This window comes from Euprymna scolopes, chromosome 44, assembly GCF_053919585.1.
Source record: "Euprymna scolopes isolate OS-2025 chromosome 44, ASM5391958v1, whole genome shotgun sequence".
Taxonomy (NCBI): Eukaryota; Metazoa; Mollusca; class Cephalopoda; order Sepiida; family Sepiolidae; genus Euprymna; species Euprymna scolopes.
Window position 1 is genome coordinate 11,692,949 of NC_136525.1, and position 15,145 is coordinate 11,708,093.

General features: G+C 30.9%; 1 protein-coding gene across 1 annotated transcript in view; it reads left to right on the forward strand.

Moving 5' to 3' along the window:
• Window positions 1-15,145, forward strand: part of LOC145268598 (protein Obscurin-like) — a 190,021-nt gene that overhangs the window by 101,000 nt on the left and 73,876 nt on the right. Inside the window, exons 6-9 of the mRNA XM_080124046.1 lie at window positions 285-401; window positions 1,932-2,225; window positions 5,437-5,718; window positions 10,784-10,865. Of these exons, the coding sequence (XP_079980172.1) occupies window positions 285-401; window positions 1,932-2,225; window positions 5,437-5,718; window positions 10,784-10,865 (775 nt within the window). The remainder of the gene's footprint in view (window positions 1-284; window positions 402-1,931; window positions 2,226-5,436; window positions 5,719-10,783; window positions 10,866-15,145) is intronic.

The window sequence follows — 15,145 nt, forward strand, 5'->3', positions numbered from 1 at the left end:
AAGATGTATTCTTATAGAAACCGGGACAAAATAAGAATTTTATAGTAAAATATTTAGAGATTTATAAAGAATCGGAATCCGAATCGGCAACTCTATCGGAATCGGGGAAAAATATTGGAATCGTCCCAACACTAATATGTATATGTATGTATAAAATAAAAATCTTATTATTGAATTTTTTTTTTTTTTTTTTTTTTTTTAACTTTCGGTGACATCCACCCTTTTCAAAGAAGATTTTGTTATTTTGTCAATTTTTTTATTTTTAATTTTATTTTTTATTTTAGATTACATCAAGCAACTCCAGCGTCAAATTTCAACGGAAAGTTCAACACTGTTAAGTCCAGACCTCCTTTCGCCGGACGAATCAAATTCCTTCTTTTGGGATTTGGAACCGAAAACTCGTGAGTATTAGTTTCTCATTTAAAAATTGAAAAAAAAATTTTTTTATACTTTTATTCTTTGCGAATGTTCAATCTTCTCTCATTTTAACCTAAGGTAATCTAAATAGATTGGTAATTCTTAAACTAAGTGATGATTAGGGCTATGACAACAGCATATTCTTTTCATTGTTTTGACTCTCGAGTGTGTATCCGTTGATATCTTATATGCTTTCATGTCGAGTGATGTGGTTCTTTGTTGATTAACTGTGTCGGATATATACTCGAGAGTCAAACCAATTATAAGAATATTCTGTTGTCATAGCTCCAGTGATAATCCGAGGGAGCTAAATAAGTAGAATATGCAGCAAGGGACACGATTGGTGCAAATTTACTATAGTGTGTCTCCGAAAAAATGCATTTCAGAGAAAAAACATTATTACGTACTTCATGCCGAAATTAGCATAAATTCCAAAAATTACGAAAAATGGCCGAGTCCAAAAATGACTCTAAGTAAAAACAACATTTTTGAAAGTTACGATTTTTCACTGCAAATTAAAAGATCGAAATCAGGGGAGATAACTACATTCTAACGTCCAAGTAGCTTTGCGCGGAATTCGATGACACTATCTATCAGGTCAGCCACTTGGACTTTTGGCTAAGATCAAAGTGTAGTATCTGTTCCGGCAGATACTGCACTTAAGATAATTTGTACCAGTCAATGGAGGGGAAACCCTCTATGCTGGGACAATTATTATTTTTGGTAACCAGAGTGCCCCCTTTTTGCCTACTTTTAGGGGAGCTGGTTTTTACCTCACATTAAAAACGGCCTTGTGCCTAATTTGCTCAGTGGGGGAGCAAATAAACACCATCTATCAGGTCAGCCATTTTGTTTCTTTTCGATATATTTACACGTCCCTCCCCCCCGAAAATCAGCTCTAGCACATCTTTTATTTGACCATTTTTCGTAATTTTCGGAATTTATACTAAGTTCGGCATGAACAATCTATGGCACCCCCTCCCTCGCCAAACTTTCACAAGAAACACTCGACTAGCTGAAAACACTATCAATAATTCCCCCCCCACTCTTTATCTGTGCCTAAACCTAAACATAGATCCCATGATCAAAGCTTCTTTCTTAGAACTGCACGCCTGTGGAATTGTCTTCCGTTTTCCTGCTTTCCAGCTGTCTATAATATGGTTGTCTTCAAGTCCAACGTGAACAAGTTTCTGATGAGCCGTTCCACTTAAGTGAACAAATTTACCGAACTTCCATTAATATCGATTACTATATTGTCCTTTTGACTGCTGTACACTCTTTAACCCTTATCCTTGAGTGGCCTATCGGCCTTGATAAGTGGTGACGCCTATGTAAAAAACAAAAAAACACAAAAAAAAACACACAAGTTATCTCCTGTTTCGTAGATATTCAAGTTCTTTTCTGTCCAGTAGGCATTCAAGTTCTCGCCCGTCCAGTAGGCATTCCAGTTCTCTCCAATATATGTGTGTATGGGGACTGAATTCATTATGTTTATTTTATTTCTTTCTTTTCAGCCTATGTTCCAGAATTCATTGCCGAAGAAGGTGAAGAAATCATCCAATATGGCGTGGAAATGTGTATGATGAGACTCGAGCTAAAAATTCGTGCCTTTCCGCCACCCAAGGTTTACTGGTACTTCAACGACGAGAAGATAGAATACGGAGATAGGTACGCAGCGTTCATCAAGCCGGGTGGCATTGTCACCCTCGAATTTCCGGATCTTTCCTGGAACGACGTTGGAGAGTACAAGTGTTACGTTGAAAACGAACTCGGATTCGCGAGTCAAATGGTCACCTTGAATTTGGCAGGTCAGTCGCCATTTTGTTTTCGTTCCTTTTTAGTTATGTACGTGTTAAGTGAATAGTTTAACGGTTCGAATTGTATGCTACGTTAGGAATTAATGTATTTATTTCAGTGCCTAGAAAGAAAGGAAATGTGCGCATGTAAAAAAAATACAATAGTGAAATAAGATAAATTTTGACCTTCCCAACGAATTACCGTACATTTCGGCGTATAAGACGACCATTAAAATTTTAAAAAATTATCTTTAAAAACCAATATTTCATAAGATACCGGGTGTTGCAATCTCTAGCCTAGGCTAAACAAACATGGTTTCGTGATTTAGCAGTCGTCTTATACAACCGATATATGATAAATTTAATTTGTCCCAATTTTGTACCTCGTCTTATCTGACCGTCGCCTTATATCCAGAAATATCCGGTATTAATACCCTTTTCTAAATTTTAGATATTATTCATCCGGACCAACGACAATCAATAAATCCCATTTTTTTTTTTTTTTTAGTTTTAGCGAGATTTACAAACATACACACAGACAACTGATTTTTATATCATAAATAATATATATATATATATATATATATATATATATATATGAATATATATATATATATATATATATGAATATATATATATATATATATATATATGAATATATATATATATATATATATATATATGAATATATATATATATATATATATATATATATATATATATATATATATATTGATAGGTTGACAAGAAAGTTCTTGCGGTTTTAGACTTTTAAATTCAGATGAACATATTAAACTCAAACAAAATTTTTTTTGATTGAAATAAGCACCATGAGAATCAACGTATGTTTTCCAACTCAAAACAAGTGTATTTATTCCATCAATGTAAAAATCTCGTATTCTGGTGGCGACGAAGTCGTTGAAAGCGTTTTTGATATCGCTTACGTTTTTGAAGCATTTCTCACGCAAAAAGTTGTCGAGATGCTTGAAAAGTGGTAGTCGGTAGGTAAGAGGTCTGAAGAGTATTGCGGATGAGGTAGAGTTTCGTAGCCCAATTCGTTCAACTTCTGCAGGGTCGGTTTAGCAATGTGCGGTCGGGCATTCTCGTAGAGGAGAATTGGGTCATTTCTGTTTACTAATGCTGGGTGTTGTTGTCGAAGTTTCTGATGTGTTTCATCCATTTGTTGATAGTACTTCACTGCCGTAATGGTCTTGCTTGCATTAAAAAAAAACTGTAATAGATGAGACCGGTTGCAGACCACCAAATAGTCAGCATAACCTTTTTTAATGCAACTCCGACGTCGGGAAGTGACATGAAGCTTCGTAAAAGAAATAAAAATGACACTTCATAATGGCGTTTCTTTTGATTGTCGTTCATTTCGTGACGCATCCATTTTTCACGTTTCTTTTTTGTCTTTCCAATCTCTCTTACGTGGTTGGAAATCGTCGTATGCTTTGCGTCTAATTCAGAAGCAAGTTCTCAAACAGTTGTGCGTGATTTGGTTTCGAGTAAGGCTCTTAATTGATCGTTTCCAAAATCCGATAGCCGACCACTACGCTCACTATCTTCAACACTCTCGTCGCTGATACGAAATTTCTTCAATCACCATTGTGCTGTGCGTTCCGTAATTGTTCCTGAGCTAAACGATTCTTTTATCAGAATTATTATTCTTTTTCTATATATAAAAATACGATAGCGTGTGTGTTCTTTTGTGTGTCACGCTTACATCCGGGTCGTTTAATTTTTATGTACTTCCATTGTCATAAATAATTTTACTAAGAATTTTTCATAGGTTTTGGTTTCGGTTTCGATTATAGCTGATGGCACTTAAGTCATCTATTTTTTTTTATATAAATAATTTTATCAAGAATTCGACATAACTTTTGCTTTCGGTTTTGATTATAACTGATGGCACTCCAGTAATCTATTTTTTTTTTTTTATAAATAATTTTATCAAGAATTTTTCATAAGTTTTGGTTTCGGTTTCGATTATGGTTGAAGGAACTCAAGTTTTATACATATACATATTTTTTTCATAAGTTTTTATTTCGGTTTCGATTCAAGCTGATGCACCCAAGTTATATAGATATACATATATATTTGAAATCGCAACTTTATAATATATAAAAATCGATAGAACATTAATTCTATAATAATATATACGAAATTTGCAAGAATTGAAATATCGTATTTAAGCATACTTTACGACGGGGCTTTGCCGGGCGTTCGTGCTAGCTTAGATAAACACTTTTGCAGTTTTAACAAAAGAGCTACAATAATATCAGTAAAAAACGACCCTGGTGTCTAACTCTGTCCCGTGGGGAGGCATAGTAAATAGGTACAATAATATCAGAGCGTCTCCATTTATGCTGAACATCTACGGAATGTCAACATCAATATATTACATATGAATGAGTCCCCTGTGGAATTTCCACAGGTCCCGCTAGTAAGATTTATTATTCTTTTATCAGAATTATTAATTGGTCGTGAAAAATTCTAACGGCCCAAAATGTGAAGATTACAAAAATTAAGTAAATAAAAAAAAAAACCCTAGAGAATTTTAAAGAATTAATCGTAAAGTTGATATTAACTTTAATTTGAAAGTGGTGCATTTCCTTAATGTTAACTTAAATCTGATAAAACAATCCTATGAAAGGAAAATGCTAATCCATTTCATATTCACCACATGTCCAATCACCCGAAATCAGATAGAGTATACCAAGACCTTATCAAATAAAAAATAACTCTATCAACAGGAAAAGAAAAATCATCTGGTTTACCTCTCCCCAATAATCTCATGGCTAAAACAAATATAGGAAAAAATAAGAATTTTTATCAAAGTACATTTTCCACCAGGTGTGGCCGGCTTGAGAAATCCGAAAGAATTTGATTTTGTTGACAAGGTTACTGTTTTTATATCCTTGGTTAATTTATACATAAGAGTATTACTTTGGGGATTTAAAACGATTTTCATTGGTCGAAAATATTTTGAGTTAATATGTTCCTGTGATAACTAACTTGCTTTTGACAGTGAAGAGGAGAGCGAATCCCAACAAAATTGAGAAACAAAGAGGGTAGCTATTCAAGCCATTTGCTTTTCAGTGTTCATCCGAATCGCGCCGTAATCGTTATATACACCTGTATCTAATTACGTTCTTTTGCTTTGTCTTTAAAGTTCAATAGATTTTAAGTTTTAAATTGGCTTTATTTTTCCCGCCAACAGAGCCTCCAACCATCGTGAAGCCAATGGAGGACATTTTCATGATGTGCTATGAGCGTGGAATTCTCGAGTTGCAGGTCGACGGAATCCCTTATCCAAGCGTAGCCTGGTTTAAAGACCGAATCCCGATCTTTGAGAGCACGAGGGTTCATCCCTACCATGAACTGCCCGGAAGATGGTCCCTCATATTCGAAGATGCTTCTATTGTTGACAACGGCACTTATGAGTGCATCATTGAAAACGTCGGTGGGAAAATTTCGTGCACAGCTCAAGTTGAAGTGTCGGGTAAGAATACAACTGTTTTTCATATCTGTTTTTAAAACCTGATTTCATATCTGTTTTTCACATCTGTTTGCATGTCTATGTTTATCATATCTGTTTTTTCATATTTGTTTTCAATCTGTTTTTTATGTTTTTATAACCTGTTATTCATATCTGATTTTTAACATCTCTTTTCATATCTGTTTTTTCAAATGTGTTTTTCATATTTTTCAATCTGTTTTTCATATATGTTTTTCTATCAGTGTTTCATATCTGTTTTCATATCTGTTTTTTATATTTCTTTTTTCTATCTGTTTTTCATAACTGTTTTAAACCTGTTTTTCATAACTATTTTAAACCTGTTTTTCATATGTGTTTTACATCTGTTTTCACATACGTTTGTATATCTGTTTCTCATATCTGTTTTTACATCCGTTTTTAAATTTGTTTTTCATAACTATTTTTCATATCTGTTTTTCATTCTTGTTTTTCTTTGTAAAAGCTGTTTTAGTATTATTTTTTGTATAATTTGGACTATTATTCTCATCTTGGTTGTTTTTCCAAAACGTTTCGGCCGATCTAGCCTCCGACCTTCTTCAGGTAGATTCACACTGGATTTTATTGGTGAATGGTGAAAAAATGTTTGGTTCATTTGCTTTCTCAACGAACATAGTCTTTAGAAATTTAAAATGCAAATAGCATCAAGTCTTTTTTTTTTTTTTTTTAAATAAATCCGGGTCCATTTCGTTTTTTTTTGTTTTTTTTTTTATATGATGAATGTATTTTTTTTTTTTTCGATGAGGATTTATAATTATTTTTTGGATTATTTGGACTATGATTCTCACCTTGGTTGTTTTGTTTTTTTTCCACAACGTGTCTGGGAGAGTCTTAAATTGGTTTTGTATTGGAATGCCTCCTAAAAGTATTGAAGCAGTTTAACCTCTGCTACTAGTCTCACACTCCTGAACAGGGTTCAAAAGAGGATCGTTAACGTGATAGGTCCTGAACTGTCATCTAAGCTTCAGCCTCTGTCCCATCAACGAAATGTTGCGTCCCTCTGCCTGTTTTACAAATAGTTTAATGGTGGATGCTCTGACGAACTGCAAGCACTTGTGCCCCCTCGATGTATATACCCCCGACAAACCCGACAAGCAGCTAAATACCACCACTACACAGTAGAGATCCCTAGATGTAAGAGAGCTTTCTACTCCAGTAGTTTCTTCCCCAGAACTGCTAGACTGGTGAAGCAGCGAGTATTCAGCTATGAACAAGATTTGAATTACACTACAAACTCGTGTAGTGAGTTCAATCTCGGCTGCGGCCACAAGTTACGTTTTTACTGCTTGCCAGGATGACTGTTCTTCAGATCTTGGAATCATTGATATTTTTTTTTTTTGCATACAAGATTTGATGATCTCAGAGAAAGGTTAAGTCTTTTCTATATATAAAAGTGAGAATGTGTGTGCGAGGACACTTCTCAACTTATATACTCAAACTTTTAATCTACGGACTTGAAATTTAATGGTGGATGCTCCAACGAACTACAAGCCCTTGTACCCCCCCTCGACGTAAATACCTCTGATAAACCCGACAAGCAGCAAAATCCCACCTCTACACAGTAGAAATCCTTAAATGTAAGAAGGCCTTCTACTTTAATAATTTCTAACCTAGAACTGCTAGACTCTGGAATTCCCTTCTGGGTTCCTGCTTTCCCAACTGTACCGACATGCAGAAGTTCAAGTGTAATATGAAGAGACATCTTGCTGCTCAATTCCCTACATTGCAACTTCTTGTTTTAGTCTGAAAATAAATCTGTAAAATACATTTAAAAATAAGAAATAAAAACGTGTTCAGAATTTTTACATATTTCCTTTTATACCATTCTCCCGCGTATATAGAATTGTTGTCATATCTGAGCTGGTGGAACTGCTACTAGTCTCTTACCCCTGGACAGGGCTCAAAAGAGAGTCGCCAACCTGATAGGTTTTCATCTAAGCTTCAACCTCTGTTCCATCGACGAAATGTTGCGTCCCTCTGCCTGTTCTACAAGTATTTTAATGGTGAATGCTCCGACGAACTACAAGCACTTGTACCTCCTGAATGTAAATACTATTATATACACTCCTCTTCTTCTTCTTCTTCTTCTTCAGCAGCAGCAAAGAACATTTGTCTAACTCTCCATTGTTCGTCGAATTAATCTGTTTTATATCTGTTTTTCTTTTTAAATCGGTTTTGAACGAATATCTAATCCATATAAAATCAGGACAGTATTCAGGAGTGATTCAACTCTCCGGAAACAGCTTGTGAGAGTCAAGCCCCCTACAGAAAAAAATCATGACTAAGAACTGTGTATATGAAATCCCATGTATATGTGGAAAACTATACAGAGGTGAAACGTGTTCTCAGTTGAAAGTACGGTTAGAAGAACATCGAAAAGCCATAGTATGTGGAGAGACTGAAAAGCCAGGTATAGCTGACCATCTCTGGAAAGAAAAGGGGGACTATCAACCATTATGGGACGAAGTAAAAATTATAGACAGAGAGAAACGGTGGAGAGTAAGATGACTGAAAGAAGCAGTATATATGCTGGTGAATAACCAACTGCTAAGTAGACCTAATATAGAATTCAATACGATATGGGAACCAGTAATTATAAACAATAGATAATATATACAAGTGATAAGAAAAAAACATTAATATATACAAGTAATAAGTATAGAGATAGATATGCATATAATAATAATTAGTAATAAATAGTAATATTTACGACTAGAAATAAAAAATAGGTTTAAGGCTCCTAAAGTTCATACTAGAATTTTCCGCAAGGACCTGTGGCGCAGTCCGATGATTAATAATGCAAATAACCAATCTTCATCTCAAAAATTCATAAACGTAATACTAAAAACAGACTAAAAACAGAATTAAAAAATAGATATAAAACAGATTTAGACAGATTAAAAACAGAATCTTTAAAATAAAAAACAGATATAAAACAGATTAAAAACAGAGTCTTAAAAATGAAAAACAGATATAAAACAGATTAAAACATGCTAAAAATAGAATTTAAAAAAGAAAAACGGATATAAAACAGGCTAAAAACAGAATCTTAAAAATGAAAAACATATAAAACAGATTAAAATAGACTAAAAACAGAATATTAAAAATGAAAAACACATAAAACAGATTAAAACAGACTAAAAACAGAATCTTAAAAATGAAAAACAGATATAAAACAGATTAAAATAGACTAAAAACAGAATCTTAAAAATGAAAAACATATAAAACAGATTAAAACAGACTAAAAACAGAATTTTAAAAAGAAAAACGGATATAAAACAGATTAAAACAGGCTAAAAACAGAATCTTAAAAATGAAAAACATATAAAACAGATTAAAACAGACTAAAAATAGAATCTTAAATATGAAAAACATATAAAACAGATTAAAACAGACTAAAAACAGAATCTTAAAAATGAAAAACAGATAAAACAGATTAAAATAGACTAAAAACAGAATCTTAAAAATGAAAAACAGATTAAAACAGACTAAAAACAGAATCTTAAAAATGAAAAACAGATATAAAACAGATTAAAATAGACTAAAAACAGAATCTTAAAAATGAAAAACAGATAAAACAGATTAAAATAGACTAAAAACAGAATCTTAAAAATGAAAAACAGATATATAACAGATTAAAATAGACTAAAAACAGAATCTTAAAAATGAAAAACATATAAAACAGATTAAAACAGACTAAAAACAGAATTTTAAAAAGAAAAACGGATATAAAACAGATTAAAACAGGCTAAAAACAGAATCTTAAAAATGAAAAACATATAAAACAGATTAAAACAGACTAAAAACAGAATCTTAAATATGAAAAACATATAAAACAGATTAAAACAGACTAAAAACAGAATCTTAAAAATGAATAACAGATATAAAACAGATTAAAATAGACTAAAAACAGAATCTTAAAAATGAAAAACATATAAAACAGATTAAAACAGACTAAAAACAGAATTTTAAAAATGAAAAACATATAAAACAGATTAAAACAGACTAAAAACAGAATCTTAAAAACGAAAAACATATAAAACAGATTAAAATAAACTAAAAACAGAATCTTAAAAATGAAAAACAGATATAAAACAGATTAAAACAGACTATAAACAAAATTTAAAAAAGGAAAACAGATATAAAAACAGATTGGAAACAAACTAAAGCAAATTTAAAAAGAAAAACAGATTAACATTATCAAATCCCATTTATTTTGATTAAGGTAATTTTAAAAACAGGGTAGCAATTATAGCCTTTTGTTATTTGGCATTCATAGCAATCACTTAGCGATTCAGTCACCGCAATGACTTCCATAGTGTTCTCCTTTCGACTCCCAGTCTTCGATAAGTGGTTACCCAATAATAATAATGAAAAAAAAAAAAGCCGTAGTATAACTTTTATTCATACAAACATGTCTGGCTGCTTGAATGCATATATATTTTATTTGGTTTGATATCCGCGATTTTTTTTTTTTTTTTTTTTTTTTTTTTTGTACTAGACCAGAATGCTCTCCTGTCCGCCCCCCCCCCCCAACATCTATAAATGGGTAGGCGGGGAGAGCACAGTTTGGCTCTTATCATTTCTTTGGTGCTGGAGAGAAAAGAGTTTACATCTCTTAATTATTGTGTGACGTCACAGTCACATGATTTCATTTCAACTATTGAGGAGAGTGAGGAAGAGGAGGTGGAGGAAGGGGGCATGTTAACCCTCCTTACTATTTAATAAATTATATTTGCTGAGTTGAGATAAAATTATTGTCAGTTAAATATATTTGATGCATGTTTGGTTCGTTTGCTTTATGGCATAAAAACCCCTTTCGAGTTATTTAATGCCGAATCCAGTAATTATGGAAAACGTTTTTGTTTCAAGTTTCTTGACATCTTCAAATATTTATTCATGGAGTTTGGTTTGGTTGTTTTGTTTTACGGCACATTATTATATGTTTCGACCATTAATCGAAAATTCAACTTAATTTTAAAAATCATTTTAATATATTCGTTTCTTTTCTTTTTTTTTTTTAACATTTCAGAAATACAACCAGTTCCAAGCTATTTGCTTTTCCGCGAGGCCAAATTGGAGAATCATTATTATGTTCTGGAAGAAATTGGAAGGTAGACGCCTTGGGCAGTTTCTTCTTCGTCGTTATTTTTATTTATCTATTTTTTTTTTTACTTTTCATATTTTACAAAAATGTTTTGTCAAATCTAGAATCACATTTTCAGTAAGAATCAAATATTAGTGCTGCGCAATACAACGTTTATGGTGCATGGAGTCCCAGATCAGTGCTACTACCTACATTCTGCGCCAATTGTACCGGCTCTTGCCAGTCCTTTGGTGTTCAATCACAATTTGTGTTGTGCACCAGTCAAGGTTCCAATCTCAACAATCGGTCCAAAACTGAAAAATTTCGGTAGCCTTTTATCTGTCTGACTGGGGAGGGGTGGGCATCCGTTCTATGTAGCTCTAGGGAGTGTTCACCCTCCCGTACCTTGCCTTCTTACTTTCGGGTAGAGCAGGTTTATTGCTTGTTTTTGATGAGCCGCCCTCAGCGGGTAATGCCGACAGGACTACTGTGGCATTTTTTGCAAGGCAAGAGTGCTCCTCCTTTAGAGGCGCTGACTTATTTCTGCCTACTTTCCGATCTTGTGTAACATCCTTCCGTGGTGGGGAGGTAGCGTAAATACTTAAACTTTCACTAATGAACCATGCCACACAAAGATAACAAATAAATAAATAAACACGGGAAAAATAAACATTAAAATCACCGCTTGATGTTAAAAGCTTGCAAAAAATAAATTTATATTATTTCTTCAGAAAGTTTTTGTTTAAATCTAAATTTAAAAATAATGAAAACTACGAGGGGCCTTCGACACATTTTTCGTATGGACACTTTTATTGATAATACACACATGAAACTCTAGTCCTCTTCAAAGTAATATCCTCCGGCTGCAATGCAGTTGTTGTGCCGTTCCCACAACTTCTGGAAGACCCATGGAAGTCCTCTCGAGTAAGCTTGTCAATGATCCTTGCCACAGCCTCTTTAATCTCAATTGTCTCATAACAGCAGTCTCTAAGGGTTTCCTTGAACTTAAGGGAATAAATAAAAGTCAGAGGGAACAAGGTCTGGACAATAGGAAGGGTGAGGAACTGTTTTGATGCTCATCTTGGTCAAATAGTCCGTGGCAAGGATAGAACACCCTTGGGACAAAATCTTCTGCATCTCCAGTCCCTCACAAATAATTGCATGTTCCCACACTAACATCAAACTGTGCACTATATAGACGACGGTCCTTATCCATGAAATTCTTTATTTGTCCAATCAACTCTAGTATTCTGACTTTATTACTCCTTCTAACCCTCTCTTCATCCCTCTCAGACTTCTTACCTTCTTTGAATCTCTTATGCCACTCAAAAACTGATGCTGGATTCATTATTATTATTATTATTATTATTATTATTATTATTATTATTAAAAATGTTATTATTATTATTATTATTATTAAAAATTTTATTATTATTATTATTAAACATTTTATTATTATTATTACTATTAAAAATTTTATTACTGTTATTATTATTATGATAATGATAATAATAATAATAATAATAATAATTATTATTATTATTATTATTATTATTAACAGTTTTATTATTATTATTGAAAATTTTATTATTATTATTTTTATTAACAATTTTATTATTATTATTATTATTAACAGTTTTATTATTATTTTTATTAACAATTTTATTATTATTATTATTATTAACAGTTTTATTATTATTAGTAGTAGTAGTAGTAACAATTATATTATTATTAGTAGTATTATTATTAACAATTTTATTATTACTATTATTATTAATAATTTTATTATTATTATGATAATTATTATTATTATTATTAACAATTTTATTATTATTATGATAATTATTATTATTATTATTAACAATTTTATTATTATTATTATCAACAATTTTATTATTATTATCAACAATTTTATTATTATTATTATTAACAATTTTATTATTATTATTATTATTATTATTATTATTGACAATTCTATTATTATTATTGTTATTGTTATTAACAATTTTATTATTGTTTATATTATTAACAATTATTATTATTAGTATTAACAATTTCAATATTATTGTTTACAGTTTTAATACTATCATTATTATTATTAACAATTTTATTATTATTATTAACAATTTTATTATTATTACTATGATTAATATTATTATTATGATTATTATTATTAGCAGTTTTATTATTGATTGTTATTAAGTTTTATTATTATTATTAAAAATTTTATTATTATTTATCATTATTATTTTTATGATTATTATTATTAACAGTTTTATTATTATTCTTTTTATTATGATTATTATTAATAATTTTATTTTTTATTATTATTAATAATTTTATTATTATTATTATTATTAACAATTTTATTATTATTATTTTTATTAACAATTTTATTATTATTATTATTAACAGTTTTATTATTATTCTTTTTATTATGATTATTATTAAAATTTTATTTTTTATTATTATTAATAATTTTATTATTATTTTTATTATTATCATGATTATTATTAACAGTTTTATTTTTATTATTATTATTATTATTATTATTAACAGTTTAATTATTATAATTATTTTTATCATTATTACTATGAATATTATTGTGATTATTATTCACAATTTTATTATTATTATTATTATTATTATTTACAATTTTATTATTATTATTATTATTATTATTATTATTATTATTATTATTATTATTATTAGCAGTATTATTTTTTTATCATGATGTAGTCTGTCAGTCTTGACGATGACTAGTGAGGTCTCGGTGAATATTATTATTAACAGTATCATTAACGGTATTATTAGTGTTAAGAATATTATCATTTTTAACAGTATTATTATTAACATTTTATTACTGTTATTATTAACATTATTATTATTATTATTATTATTATTAAAACTATTATCATATTTATTAACAGTAATATTAGTAGTATTGTAATTATTATTATACTATAATAGTATTATTATTAACAATATTATTCACAGTAGCATTTTATTATTATTATTATTATTATCTATATGTTAATACGAGAGTGTGTGTGTTCTTTTGTGTATCACGCTTACATCCGGGTCGTTTAATTGTTATGTACTTCCATTTCTTGTAATAAATTATTTTACCAAGAATTCTTCGTAAGTTTCGGTTTCGACTATACCTGATGGCACTTAAAGCATCTATTTTTTTATAAATAATTTGATCAAGAATTCTTGATATGTTTTGGTTATGGCTGAAGGAACTCAAGTTGGTATATATATATATATATATATTGAAATCGTAACTTTATAATACATAAAAATCGATAGAACATTATATGCATATATAATAATATACACGAAATCTACCAGAATTAAAATATCATATTTAAGTGTACTTTACGACCGGGCTTTGCCGGGCGTCCCTGCTAGCTTAGATAAATACTTTTGCATTTTTAACAAAAGAGCTACAATAATATCAGGGCGTCTCCATTTACACATGTTATTAACAATATTATTATTAATGGTGTTGTTATCCGTATTAACAGTATTATTATTAACAGAATTATTATTAACAGAATTATTATTATTATTATTATTTAAAGTATTATTATTCACTCTCAGCTTTCACACAGGTCATCAAAGATCTCTCCTTGAGACCGGCCTGTTGTGTTCGCTGGAAGCTGAGTGACAACAAGTCTCCACAGATTTCCAGTACTCTCCACTTCTTTCGATAGTATTTGCAAATAAATTTGCATTATCGCAACAGCTGCTTGCCATTGATTTCTCGTTGGCAGCAGCTATCGGTCTTCACTGGAATTTCAATGGCAGTAAGCCTCCCCAAGGTCCCAGTTCTCTTTGTACTTATCCAAAGGAGATCTGGTCAGTGTTCTCTCCTCGGTCTTTCCTTCCTCCCTGACTCTACTTGGCTGTTTGGTCTCTTTCTTTTCTTTTTTGAGGAGAGGTGAAGTGATGTGGTAATGGGGGCGATGCGGGTGGGGTCAAAGAACTTATAAATATATGGCTTCAATGTTCTTTTTTTACAGAGGCATCACCATTTATCCAGGCCAAGAGGCCACTCGAGGATAAGGGTTGAAGAGTGTACAGTAGAAATTGGACAATATAGTGATCGTTGCTTATGGAAATCCGGCCAACTTGTTAATTTATATGGAACGGCTCATCAAAAAGTTGTTTACGTTAGACTTGAAGACAACCATATTGTAGTCAGCTGGAAAGCAGGAAAACGGAAGACAATTCCATAGGCGTGCAGTTCCGAGAAAGAAGCTTTGCTCATGGAATCTACGTTTAGGTTTAGGCAGAGATTAT